Source organism: Heterodontus francisci, chromosome 27 (genome assembly GCF_036365525.1).
Source record: "Heterodontus francisci isolate sHetFra1 chromosome 27, sHetFra1.hap1, whole genome shotgun sequence".
In the NCBI taxonomy this organism is placed as follows: Eukaryota; Metazoa; Chordata; class Chondrichthyes; order Heterodontiformes; family Heterodontidae; genus Heterodontus; species Heterodontus francisci.
In genome coordinates, this window is record NC_090397.1 from 30,396,201 (window position 1) to 30,410,888 (window position 14,688).

General features: G+C 41.3%; 1 protein-coding gene across 2 annotated transcripts in view; it reads right to left on the reverse strand.

The window, feature by feature from the left end:
• Positions 1 to 2,135: 2,135 nt before the first annotated feature.
• LOC137384990 (inhibitor of nuclear factor kappa-B kinase-interacting protein-like) overlaps positions 2,136 to 14,688 on the reverse strand; it is a 28,986-nt gene continuing 16,433 nt past the window's right edge. For both annotated transcript variants that reach the window (XM_068059721.1, XM_068059723.1), the window contains exon 3: positions 2,136 to 3,177. In XM_068059721.1, the coding sequence (XP_067915822.1) occupies positions 2,419 to 3,177 (759 nt within the window). In that variant the 3' untranslated portion in view covers positions 2,136 to 2,418. The remainder of the gene's footprint in view (positions 3,178 to 14,688) is intronic.

A 14,688-nucleotide genomic window follows, 5' to 3' on the forward strand; every position in this document is an offset into this window, starting at 1 on the left:
CCCCTGAAATAATCAAGAGTGCCAAGCCTGCTATACTCTCAGCACTCCATGAACTGTTTTGCCTGTGCTGGGATGAGGGAGCAGGACCACAGGACATGCGTGATGCCAATATCATCACCCTCTATAAGAACAAGGGTGACGGCAGTGACTGCAACAATTACCGTGGAATCTCCCTGCTCAGCATAGTGGGGAAAGTCTTCGCTTGAGTCGTTCTAAACAGACTCAAGAAGCTGGCTGAGCATGTCTATCCTGAGGCACAATGAGGCTTTCAAGCAGAGAGATCCACCATTGACATGCTGTTCTCCCTTCACCAGCTACAGGAGAAATGCCGCGAACAACAGATGCCCCTCTATGTTGCTTCCATAGATCTCACCAAAGCCTTTGACCTCATCAGCAGATGTGGTCTCTTCAGACTACTAGCAAAGATCAGATGTCCACCAAAGCCCACCATGACAATATGAAAGGCACGATTCAGCATACCCTGAGTGGCGTGAAACAGGGCTGTGTTCTCGCACCTACACTGTTTGGGATCTTCTCACTGCTGCTCTCACATGCGTTCAAGTCTTCAGAAGAAGGAATTTTCCTCCACACAAGATCAGATGGCAGGTTGTTCAACTTTGCCCGTCTTAGAGCGAAGACCAAAGTACGGAAAGTCCTCATCAGGGAACTCCTCTTTGCTGACGATGCTGCATTAACATCCCACACTGACGAGTGTCTGCAGAGTCTCATCGACAGGATTGGGCGGCACAGTGGTTAACACCGCAGCCTCACAGCTCCAGCGACACGGGTTCAGTTCTGGGTACTGCCTGTGCGGAGTTTGCAAGTTCTCCCTGTGACCACGTGGGTTTCTGCCGGGTGCTCCAGTTTCCTCCCACAGCCAAATACTTGCAGGTTGATAGGTAAATTGGCCATGGTAAATTGCCCCTAGTGTAGGTAGGTGGTAGAAGAATTGAGGGAAGGTGGGGATGTGGTAGGGAATATGGGATTAATGTAGGATTAGTATAAATGGGTGGTTGTTGGTCGGCACAGACTCGGTGGGCTGAAGGCCCTGTTTCTGTGCTGTATCTCTCTATGATTGTGGCTGCCTGCAACGAATTTGGCCTAACCATCAGCCTCAAGAAAATGAACATCATGGGGCAGGAGGTCAGAAATGCTCCATCCATCAATATCGGCGACCACACTCTGGAAGTGGTTCAAGAGTTCACCTAACTAGGCTCAACTATCACCAGTAACCTGTCTCTCGATGCAGAAGTCAACAAGCGCATGGGAAAAGCGTCTGCTGCTATGTCCAGACTGGCCAAGAGAGTGTGGGAAAACGGCACACTGACATGGAACACAAAATTCTGAGTGTTTCAAGCCTGTGTCCTCAGTACCTTGCTCTATAGCAGCGAGGCCTGGACAATGTATGTCAGCCAAGAGGGACGTCTCAACTCATTCCATCTTCGCTGCCTCTGGAGAATCCTTGGCATCAGGTGGCAGGACCGTATCTCCAATGCAGAAGTCCTCGAGGCAGCCAACATCCCCAGCATATACACCCTACTGAGCCAGCGGCGTTTGAGATGGCTTGGCCATGCGAGCCGCATGGAAGATGGCAGGATCCCCAAGGAAGCGTTGTACAGTGAGCTTGTCACTGGTATCAGACCCACTGGCTGTCCATGTCTCCACTTTAAAGACGTCTACAAACGCGACATGAAGTCCTGTGACATTGACCACCAGTCATGGGAGTCAGTTGCCAGTGATCGCCAGAGCTGGCGGACAGCCATAAAGGTGGGGCTAAAGAGTGGCGGGTCGAAAAAGACTTAGCAGTTGGCAGGAAAAAAGACAGAAGTGCAAGGAGAGAGCCAACTGTGTAACAGTCCTGACAACCAATTTTATCTGCAGCGCCTTTGGGAGAGTCTGTCACTCTTGAATTGGCCTTTATAGCCACTCCAAGCGCTGTTCTACAAACCACTGACCACCTCTAGACGCTTACCCATTGTCTCTCGAGACAAGGAGGCCAAAGAAGAAGAAGAATTATATCTGGTGAAAGTCTTCAAGCAAATCACTACTGAATCAATGATACTGCAGCATAAATGAAATACTTGTGACAATACAATGTATAGATGTAAAACATTTTATTCTATAAAAGAAACATAATTTTTCTGAAAATGTATTCTATCATGTGAATTCCAATCCTCTGCTGCATTCCAAGGAAATATCACTTGTCGTTCCTGCATCTGTGAGTTTTTCAGTATCAGATATATGAGAAAGCAAATTAAATATTTTGTAACATAATGCTCACCGCAGTGCAATCCTACTCCATATCTCAGTAATAACAGAAAAACAAAGAACTCTGACAAGAATGCAAATCACTGACAACTTCAGATAATTACAGTTAAAGTCTCCAATTTAGTATCCTGTTATAAGAAAAATCTATGATCACTGACCCATAGTAGTGACTTGACTTAGTTGATCTTTTGTACCCTGACTGTCATTTGCGTTTACAGTGCAGTTAGCTAATTCTTTCCTTAAGTTGGCAATTTCCTCATTTCTTTTCAGTAGATCAGAAGAAATTTGACCAACCCTTCCAATGAGATCATTCACTTGTGGCTCGAGGAGAGAAAACTCCTTTCTGAGGTTGTAAACTTTAGGTTTAAGGTCGTTGGAAAATACAATTGCTTTAATAAGTTTAGCTCGACTATTCTCCAGACTCAAAAGTCTGTCTGAAAGTTTATTATCTTCAGCCTTCAATTCAGTCAACTTCTTCTGTAGTGATCCAATTTTGTCTGTATTTCCAGACACCAAATTCTTAATTTGTGTGACTCTTTCAACACTGGTTGCAATTAAGTTCCCTATGTTGTGGATAGCAGTTTTCTCTACATTAGTCACTTTGCTTTCCAGTTCATGCAAAGAATCTTTCAACAAACCAATATCTGAATCCAGACCAGATATCCGCCGAATGTCAGTTTTGACACCAGAAAGTTTTGTGGTGACACCACTTGATATTTGAACTGTATTCTTGTCTATCCTTTCAATGGTATCAGAAAGAGAAACTAATTTTTCATCCAACTCATTTCTTTTCTCCGTGATGCTGGATGACCATATCTTCATTTTCCTGATTTCCATCTGCAGATCTTCCACTTGCTTCAGCAGCGAATGGTCTTTAAGTCTGTCCACAATTTCTTCTGTATTTTCACACTGCAAAGACAGAGAAACAAGCTGCTTCAGTGGTGATACATTAAGTATAAAACTGAAAATTCACTTACTTTGAGCATTTATTCTTTCATGATCACTAACAATCATATATCACCTTATCGTCTTTCTCAAGAACAACTCAAAATGTGCTCAAATACAATGAATTACTTTGAAATGTAGTGAATGTTATGTTGGCAATCTCATCATCCGTTTTGCACACAAGTTCCCACAAACAGTAATGAACAGTTAATCTGTTTTGGCCTGTGTTGGTTGATGGAGAAATATTCACAGAGAGAACACCTTGCTCTTCCTCAATACTGCCATTAGATACATAAAAACCATCTTAATCACAAATACAGGCACACACATCATCACATCTGAAGGACCACTAACAATGCAGCATCTCTACTGGAGTGTCAGCCTAGATTATTCACTCAACTCTGGATGCATTATTTAAGATGAGAGGGCTAACAGAGCCAAACTGACACACATTCAAGTTATACAAATAGTATACTGCTGCCAAATAATTAGATATCAAAACATATTTTTGTCTACAGCTGCCTTTGTGAACTGTACTTACATGATGTGCCATAATATTAATTATGGAATTACTAGCTCAAAGCATTTTTGTCTAGCATTAAAGCAGAGATTGTGCTATTACACACAAATTGTTCATTATACATTTGCTCAAATAAAACCTCAGTGTAAAGATATACAATGCAGTCCAAAAAAATCAGCTTTGTACAAAATTCTAAACAAACCATTTCTTATTCTTAGTTATATTTTAGGTCAATTTATGTCACAATGGAGTCTATTTTAGGTCATAATGTCCTAGGTTACAGAATGTCAACAAACCTCACATTACAGATAATATTGTCACTCAAAACAGATGTGCATTCTTGGCTTGGCTATTAACGTTTTCAATTCAGGCTGTAACATGCACGTCTAAATACTTTGTTCTAACACCTTAGCTCCTCTTTGTATTCTCAATTTTGTTACGTTTCTGCAGCACTCTGCATCGGGTAGAAGTTGAGAGTAAAGCTAAAGGGCTAAGCCGAGGACAAAAAGTGACACAAGAAAACAAGAACAGGAGTTGGCCATTTAACCCCTCGAGCCTGTTTTGCCAACAAATGAAACCATGGCTGATCTACAACCTAATCCATGCGCTGGATTTTAAGAGCCTGCCGTCACTCCCAGCGGCGAGCTCAAAAAATGGCGGTCGAAAAGCTGCCGTGATCTCCCGTGCGATGGCTCATTTAAATAGCCGGGCGGTGCACCTCCCCCAATCAAGTGGAGGGGGCGGACTGTCCATCACTGGCAATGGCATCAGTCCTGCCGGAAAATTTGAATTTTTAAAGTGAAGCCCCCGAAAATTTACAAAATAAGATTGTAACGCTCCTTTCCAACCCCCCAATAAAGATTACTGTAAGTTTTTGCCCTCCCCCCCCCCACAAAAAATACTTACCTTTGAATGCTGACCTCCCCCCCCCAACCCCTCACCACCCGCCTCAGACTGTACAAAGTTGAAAGTACACCCCCTTCCCACCATCCCTATACTGATGATGTTTATTTGACCTCATCCCCCAGCAGTAAAAATCTTAGCTCCTCCTCCCTCCCCACCAGTGCCACGCCTGCTTTCTCCAAACGGGGAATTGAAGTGCCAAAGATCACGCCGGGCCCAGAAGATTCAAGGTAAGTTGATTGAAATTTATTCATCTCATTAATTTAAATAAATCCAGGTCCCATCTCCCAGTGGTGAGGGTGGGGGTGGGGGGGGGGGGGGGAGGGGTGCTGCCATGGAGCCTCACCGCCACCAGGAGCAACCATCTTCCAGCACCCCCGACCATCCTCCCACCCCACCACAGAACCGGACATCATGGGCTTCATAAAATCCAGCCCATATACCTGCTTTTGTCCCATATCCCTTAATACCTTAGGTTAACAAAAATCTATCAATCTCAGATTTAAAATAAACAAACAATTAATCAACCATCAATTGCCATTTGCGGAAGAGAGTTCCAAACTTGTACTACGCTTTGCTTCCTAGTTTCATTCCTGAAAGGTCTGGCATTAATGTTTACCTCTTGGCCCCTAGTCCTGGACTACCCAACCATCAGAAATAGGTTCTCTCTATCTACCCTATCTGTTCCCCTTAATATCTTGAAAACTTCAATCAAATTACCCCTTAAATCTTCTAAATTACAGGAAATACAACCCTTGTTTGCGTAATCTCTCCTCATAACTTAACCCCTGGAATCCAGGTATCATTTTGGTAAACTCACGCTGCACTCCCTTCAGGTTCAATATATCCTTCCTAAGATGTGGTGCCCAGAACTGTTCACAGTACTCCAGGTATAGACTAATCAAACTTTGTACAGCTATAGCATAACTTCTACCCCTTGTAGCCTTCTCGATATAAAGGCCAGCATTCCATTAGCCTTTTTGATTATTTTCCATATCTGTTCATGAAATTTTAATGATCTATGTACATGGACCCCCAAGTCTCTTAGCACCTCCACTGTTTCTAGCTTTTCACCACTTAGGAAGTACTCTGATCTATCCTTTTTAGGTCCAAAATGGATGACTTCACAGTTGCCTACACTGAAATCTATTTGTCACAGTTTTGCCCATTCAATTAATCTATGAATATCTCTTGGTAATTTTATGCGTCCATCTACAATGCCATCTATCTTTCTGTCAGTCATCGACAAAGCTGAATATGGCTTTCTATCCCATTATCTAAGTCATCAATAAATACAGTGAATAGTTGAGGCCCCAACACAGATCTAGGTCACCACTATTCACATCCTGCCAATTAGAGTACCTATCCACTCTCCCTACTCCCTGTCTTCTGCTCCAGCCAATTTCCTAACCAGGTCAATAATTTGTCCTCAATTCCATGAGCTTCAACTTTAGCTAACAGTTTCTTATGATGGACTTTAACAAATGCCTTCTGGAAGTCCATATAAGTAACATCCATGGACATTCCTCTGGTGACTTTATCACCTCTTCAAAAAATTCAAACAGGTTCATTGGACATGACCTATCCTTTACAAATCCATGCTGGCTCTCTCTCTCTGATTAGGTGAAAATTTTCAAAGTGTTCAGTCACCTCCATCCTTAATTATAGCCTCTAGCAATTTCCCGTCAACAGCTGTTAACCTAACAGCTGGTTTCTCTCTCTCACCCTACTTGAATAGCAGTAGTGACAGGTACAATTTTCCAATCTAAAGGAAGAGTTATTGTATCAAGAAAACTTTGGAAATTATATTTAGGGTATCTGCAATGTCCTCACCAACTTCCTTTAAAACCCTGAAACCATCAGGTCCAGGGGATTTGATACTCCTTAAGTGTCATTATTTTCTTCACCATTGTTATTTTGCTTACATGCGCCAATGTGGGGGGGGGGGGGGAAAGAGGGGGGGACATGAAGAAAAATGTCAGGCTGAATTGTGAGGATACAAAGGAAGAGAGGTTTGCAAATGTGACCTTAAGGGGAAAAGATTAACATTCTGAAATGGGAGGGGTGTAGAGCAGTGCCAGCATGGACTGGCTGGGGTGTAGAGGAAAACCAGCAGAAACTGAGAGTTGAAGCAGCAAAGAGTGGCAGTGGGAACTGAGGTGAAAAGGAGAATTGATTTGAAGTAAAGAATTGTGCCATGAGCTGGGAGAGGAGGGGGGAGATCCCTCTGTCACTTTGACAGCTGCATAAACAATAAGGAAAGCCAAACTATATCCACATTATCCTTCAATTTTCTACTGGAAATTGGGGAAATATTCATAATTTGACAGCATCTTCTGCTACATAAGTGTAAGAATTTTACGTATACTAGCAGCTTAGATTAGGGCAAGTCTGTCATAATGCACTTTCAATGTGACTGCAGATCATAAGCCAATAGTTGAAGCTGTTGATCCGTTTTCCTAGATTGGAACGTTTGCATTTGGGTTCTCAAGAAGAGAACACTATGAGCAGCAAAGACAAAATACAAAATGGAGGAAGTGTATGTTAGATAGAGGACTTAACCACAAAGTTTCTATTAGCTGTGGCGTGGAGCACGGAGAGGGGAAACCCATTAAAAAAAAATCAATTCTAGAGGCATTGTGGATGAGGCGAGTTCTACTTTGCATGCACCAAGCATAAACACACACATTACATATGCCTGTACATATGTAATGGTTTGTCCAGTTTTGGAGGAAATCAGAGTGCTAGGCTATGTGGGTGTAAAATGCCCAGCATAGTGAGTCATTGTTATTCATTGAACTTCAATCATGTGGCCATGCAAGAGTAACAGGGTAAGAGTAAGCTAATTTTGGAATAATGAGCCAAATGGTGTCAGGACTTCTACTCAAGCCAAGTATCATAAGAACAATTTCTAAGAGAAAAATTAAATGAAAAGAAGATAATTCAATGCTGCTCTAATGTGCTGTGCCATGGACTGGTAAAATCTGGGTTTGATTGTTGATTCCTCATACATCAAGTTCCCAATGCTGATAGATAAAATTCAAATAAGGTCCAAAGCTGCTTCAAAGAGAGAGAAACCATAAAAGTGGTTTGATTTTAGCGTTTATTTTACAATTACCATAGCCATATTTTCTGTTAAGACATCAATGCAAAATATTCAGTGTACATATCATTGCTGTTTTTGGAACCAATGAACAATATTACTGGACTGGTAATCTCAAGGCCTGGGCTAATAATCCAAAGAACCCGAGTTCAACCTACATCATGGCAGTTTCAAAAATTTGAATTCAGCTTAAGCAAAAATCTCGAAATAAAAATCTGATATCAAAGTGACCATGAAGCTGTTGAATTGTTGTAAAAAGCCAACTGATTCACTAATGGCTTTTAGGCAAGGAAACCTACTGTCCTGACCTGGTCGGGGCTATGATTGACTCCAGTCGTACACCAACGTGGCTGCCTCTTAACTGCCCTTTGAATGTTCTAGCAAGCTAGTCAATCAGGGGAACGAAGGATGGACAATAAATGCAAGCTTTGCCAGTGCCCAAGAATGAATGAAGAATAGAAAATTATCTTTAGCTCTGCAAAATTAATCTTGTGTTAAGCTTGAAACATCACAATCGACATGCAAAACATGTAGAGGAGAGCAGAGGCCAGAGCAGGAATGGGGAGGGCTGTGGTGGAGGCAAGTTTGAAAAGGGTTGGTGGAGGGTGGGGAGGGAGAGAGACTGGAAGGATTGGAAAGTGTCTGATTGCGGGGTACTGGCGCAGCAAATATGCAGATTCCAGCAGGTAAGTGCAAAGGTACATCTTCTGGATCCAGCAGTCCTCACCTCCCATTCACTACCACATTTCCCAAGGCTCAGAAAACTCAGCCAGCAGAGGTTAAATATAAAATGGTGGTTGAATAGGAGGCATGCAGCCTCATTATAATAATATTTAAATTGTCAACCCAGCTCACGTGAGCAGGCTGGTTTCCTGTTTCTGGAAATAAATTTGATTAACTGCTTTAGTTTTTTGAATCTGTGGCATTTGCTGATTATTTCTGTCAGTCCAAGTTAAGTGCGAGAGTGCAGCATGAGATCTCACGGAATCCAATAAGTGCACCATGGCTGCAATAACTGTTAATGTTTGGGTCCATGCACTCTGCAAGGGCCGAAAGTGAAAAGTGACAACTTTCAAATATGAAGTGTTCGGCTTACTAACAGAAACTATTCAAGGCCATTGAATGAGAAAATGGGACAAAAAGACGCTACTACAAGATGCACTGTAATAATGTTATAAATAATACAGCACAAAACGAACAAGGCACTATCAAAAAACTGCTCTAGCAGCCTCACATTCTCTCACGTGGCAATAAGTGATTTCCTTGTATGTTCAACAGAATTGGCTCACTACTACTCTATGAATAGCTCATTTCTATTGATTTTACAATTTTAAGGGATGTCGTTGCTCCTTGCTATAACATATCTGACAGGAAAGATTGCACATGGCTTTCAAACTAGCAGAAATACAGCACATTTCACAACCAGCAAACTATACGTAAACTGCACAAGAAGTTGCTAAGCACAATTTGTAATCCTCAAATCAAGGCCAGTACATAACTCACAAGTGGCAAAATCAATACGGGTCCTCTTCACTTCCGGGAAAATCTATCAAATTAAACAATTTCCTCCTTAGGATTCTACTTCTAACTATTTCATTTCAACAGATGTCTAATTTTTTTCTCTCGTGTGGCCACTTCTTCCCCAGAATGGTTTGCAGTCAGCATTTTGATATTACATCTTTGGCTGTTGAGTGGTAGTGGAAGAATGTATGGTTATTACAGGAAGCTGAGATACTTTGTTTACTTTGCTTCAATGACTTCAGTAAGTGGAGCAGAGATTGGGAGAGTAAGAAAATTAAAAATAAAGGGTTTAATGCGAAGGACAGATGTGGTTGAATTACTCACCTTGTATGGACAAGGAACTGGAACACAGAATACTCAACATTTGCATACCTCGTGGATAGTTTTCTCAATTTTCAATTGATGATTGTTTGTGTGAAAGTAGTGATGATTCTCACATAAATTCCATGTCTCGTAGAAGAAACATATTTATTACTAGGTGTAATATGTTGGACAAGAAATATTTCCACAATTGCCAAGCACTGCATACTTATAAGTGGATTATGCATAACCTCATGAGTGAAGATAGTATTTGTATTGCATGGCTGGCCTTGACAGGAGTACTCTTCTGAGTTTGCACTCTCAGTGGAAAATCTCACCCATTAACTTATTTTATTTTTATAATATATTGCCTCCCTCAATGTATCCATAGGGTATTTCCTCACCTAGGGGAAAGGATGTACAATTCCTCTTAGCTTTCTGCTAAAGCCTTTCCATTGCTGACTACTAACTGGCTCCGCATGGTAACTTGGTTAGTTGCTGAAGCCTCTCAAGATTTGAGTCTATAGGCTGCGTTTAATTTGCAAGTGCCTGCAATTAACATTCTGTAATAATAATTCTGCATCATGGAGCAGGGGCTGGGTATAGTATGCAGTAGGTCCTTCAATGCACTGATAATCTTGATGGCATGCAGCATTGGAAACTTAGGGTCAGGCCCATAGAATTCTTTGATTTGGGAACCCTGAAATCCACCGTAGAATTTCTTCCCCGGTGTTCTTTCTCTTGTTCAGATCCTCTTCAATGTAACTGTTAATGCCAATTGTACCTGCACGTTCTGAGATCAGTGATGTAGTTGCAGTTGGAAAATGCACTGAACAGGAACTGATTATTAAGATTCATTCTAGTTTTCCATTGGCAAAAGTAAATTTATCTTTCTAGCTTCTGAAGCAATCATACTTCAAATTGGATGTCATGTAGTCAGTTTGTACATTTTTATTTTAATCTTAAAATAACTTGACTAATTAATCTTTTCAGTTGTTGAGAAAAAGATGAGCTGTTATTCTACATGATGGTGTTGTTATGACCAAGGGGGAAGTAATACACTGTTAATTCAGTCCCACTACTCCACAGGTCGTAGCATATTAGAAAAATTTCCCACCTACTGGAAAGTAGCCAAATTAAACACTCTATTTGTCCCCCAGAATAAAGCACACCAAACCAGGTTTCTTTAAACAACAAAATTAACTATTTATTAATAAACTAAGTATTAAACAATAATGAGATAACTCTATATGTGAAAAAGATTTTTTTCAAACTTCTTATTCTTCCTAACCCTCATGCACACACACATACATTCAAAAACCGGTTAACCGGGGAAAAAAGCTTTTTCAGTTTACAACGGTTTCTTAGGAATATCATAATTGGGTTGTCACGGTCTGGTAGAACATTCCGGGGTCAGTGAGCTGTCCCAGAATCAAATAGTCGGATGCCACTCAAAGACTCTCCAGGCAAGGTTAACAGTGTGTGATGGGTAGGCATTCAAGGTAATTCAACTGCAGAAGGCATCAAACAGGGCTTTCAGCAAAGGGTCTAACAGGTCTGCTTGGGTTTTGAAGTAGCAGTCTAGCAATAGAAGCTTTCTTGAGATTTCAGGATCTCCCACAACACAAGAGGCAACAGGAATCACTCTTGATGCAGAGATTCTTGAGAGACTGGAGGCAACAGAAAACTGCTGCCTTTGAAATGCAGGGCTTCCTCTCTGCAAAGCAGTCTTCCTCCACAAAGAGCAGAAATTCCTCTTTTCCTGGGTCCTTTTTCTCTCTTCTAGGGTCTTTTCCAGGCAGACCACAGCTACCACCTGAAAATGTAGGATTTTTTCCCCAAGAGATGCGAGTCTTCTTTTACAAAGAGCAAGTTTTTTCCTCTGGTCTGAAAAGAGGTCCCAGCCAGCTCACTGCATACTGCTGGTCCAACCCACACTTCTTTCACAATGCAAAGTGTAACTTAAGCCCACAATCAAGTTATGTGACAGTCATAAATCTTCCTGTCATTTCTCTGTTGAGCTGTTTGGAAACTGGTGCCTTGCAGTCTGTGCATACTTCACTCAGTCCACAATTCAAATATCAGTTCTTAAAGCACTTTTTGCAAAGAAAGATAAAAACACTCAGGTAAGTGTGTTTGGAGATCTATTTGGCCATTTGCTTTGATATTAAATTTACAATGTAAAAAAAAACAATGGAAGCAATCATCTATCTTTGGTGAAAATAAAAGGGAGTTTTTTTAGACCGCTTGGAATAGAAAGATAATTTTGAATCTTTGGCTGCTTTTTGGAGCACTGCACCCTCTCCATACCCCTTTCCCCAGTGATCAGGGAGCCCTTCTGCACCATTGCATTGCCACAGCATCTACGTGCTCCTGCCACGGAATTCCTTTCAGCTTTCAGGAATGAGCCTGAAGGTACTGCAGTATTCTGGTGGCCCGAGATTTGGGGTAGTTTTGTTTAAAGAGGAAGCGACTTCCATGAGCTTTTAAAAAAAAAATTACTCCAACTATTTAATGAAAGTAAACTGCATAATGTGATGATTGGGTTGCTTTTGCTTTGGTCTCAGCAGAAAAATTGTTCCAGTTTTCAATGTGGCCATTTGGTACAGTGACAACAGAATACAGTTCAGTACAGTGAAAACAGGATGACGATCTCTGTATAAACTTCTGTAGTCAATTATACTTAGCTGTGTATTCTGAATAAATAGCTGTGGCAGTATCGAGCATAAATAATAGAAATAATTTGTCAGTACTTAAAAATTCTTCAAGTAATCCATCTGGACTAAGTTTGTATTTTGACAGATACAACTGACTTGTAAAAGCTTTACTGGAGACAGGTTGTATCACTAAACAAACTGATTGATATGTACTATTACAAGCTGCAAAAACTATGCAATAGTTATAGTGTTAATGTAGCCTGTTTTTGCCAAGCTGTTAAGCCAATTCAATGCATGCTTAGGATTTGCTGGATAGCATAATTGTTACATAGTGGTTATTTAGAATATGTCTCATATAAACACCGAGGAAGTCACCACATCATTTGTGATACATACAAGCAGTGTGATGCCATTACTTGTTACACAAAACATAATAACAGGCTACTGTGTACTATGTAATATCCCCAGTTTCTGTAGTTTCCCATATGCTTTCTCTAGCTTATCATCTTACATTTTTCTTGAATTAAAAAACAGTTGTCTTTATTTTGAACTCCTATGTTCTTTTATTGTAATATATATTCATTCACAGGATGGGGGCATCACCAGCAAGACTAGCATTAATAACCAATCCCTAATTGCTCTCAAGGTGGTGGTAAGCAACCTTCATGAACTACTGCTGTCCATGTGGTGCAGGCACTCCTATTGTGCTGTCAAGCAGGGAGTTCCAGGATTTTGGCTCAGCAACAATGAAGAAACATGATTGATTTCCAAGTCAGGATGGTGTGTGAGTTAGAGAGGAACTTGGAGGTGGTGGTATTCCCATGCACTTGCTGCCCTTGTCCTTCTAGGTGGTTGAGGTCACAGGTTTGCGAGGTGCTGTCAAAAAAGCCTTGGCGAGTTGCTGCAGTGTATCTTGTAGAAACTGTGCACCGGTGGTGGAGGGAGTGAATGTTTAAGGTGCTGGATGGGATGCCAATTAAGTGTGTTTTGCCCTGGATAGTGTTGAGCTTGAGTGTTATTGAAGTTGTACTCATCCAAGCAAGTGGAGACTTTCCATCACACTCTTGACTTGCACCTTGTAGATGGTGGAAGGGCTTTGGGGAAAACTCACCACAGAGTACCAGCCTCTGACCTGCTCTTGTAGCCACAATGATTATGTGACTGGTCCAGTTAAATTTCTGGTCAATGGCAATGCCCAGGATATTGATAGTGGGGGGATTCAACAATGGTAGTGGGGAAGGTGGTTAGATATTCTCTTGTTGGAGATAGCCATTGCCTGGCACTTGTGTGGTGTGAATGTTACTTTATCAGCCCAAGCCTGAATGTTGTTGAGGTCTTGCTACACGACGGCATGGACTTCTTCAGTATCTGAGGCAAGGTATGAATCTGCGAAAATGACCAGGTCAGACTATTGCTTAACTAGTCTGATGGGACAGCTCTCTCAATTGTGGCACAGGTCTCTCGATGTTAGCAAGGGTGGGGCGGGTGTTAGTGCAGGATAGGGCTGGTGTGCTTCTGTTGTGTTCCGATCTGGTGCCTCATTTATAGTAAGAAAAGCAATGAAAGAGAAATGGGTTGGGGAGAAATAATAAAACCAGGCTGCAAAAATGAATCCATGCAAAGGATAAATCAGCACCTGATTCAATTCCAAAATATATTACACCTAATGTTATTAAGTCTGTTAAGGTTACTGAATCAGTCACTTGATTTAAAGTACCATTAAAAAAACCCATTAATTTTGATTTAAAAGCGGATAGTGGAAAATACAGAAAATTATTTTATTACAATTTTCAAATCTGGAAAGAAATTGAATTGGTTTAACCTGGTCACATTTTAAGCACAGTGCAAACTCACAATCACTGACCCAAGAGTCAAATTCTTCTTATTCAATAACAAAAATAGCTGCAAACACACAGCAGTTTAGGCAGCATCTAGGGAAAGGTAGAGTTAACATCTCAGCTGGATGACATTGAACTCAGATAATGCCTCAGTCTTTCAGCATTTTTTGTTTCTCTTTCGGATTTCCAGTATCCGCTGCATTTTTTATCATTCAAAATCTAATAAATATTATTAATGAGGAGCCTGTTTAACATGTACTACATAGAAAAGGAAATTCAGACTGGAATTTTAGAAATGAAAGCGTTAGACCATCTCCTCGATGTGTTCCTGCCTCCTCACGCTTTTCCAAGAGGTGGGAGTGGACCGGCAGCAGAGGGCAGATAATTAAGCCAATAAGTGAGGTACTTCGCAGGTATTTTGTGAGTGGACTGTAATCTTGTCGGCGTCGCGCGGGCCCTCCACTGTGTCTGGGGCCTGGCAAGTAAGAGGAGGCAGCTGCACAGCTGGCGGTGGAGGCTGCAGTACATAAGATTGAGATTTAACTGATACTGACAGAAAATAGCAAGGCTGCTATCGCCGCATCTCACAGCTTTGCTGCTCAGCATGGAATTTATGGAGACAGATGATTCAGA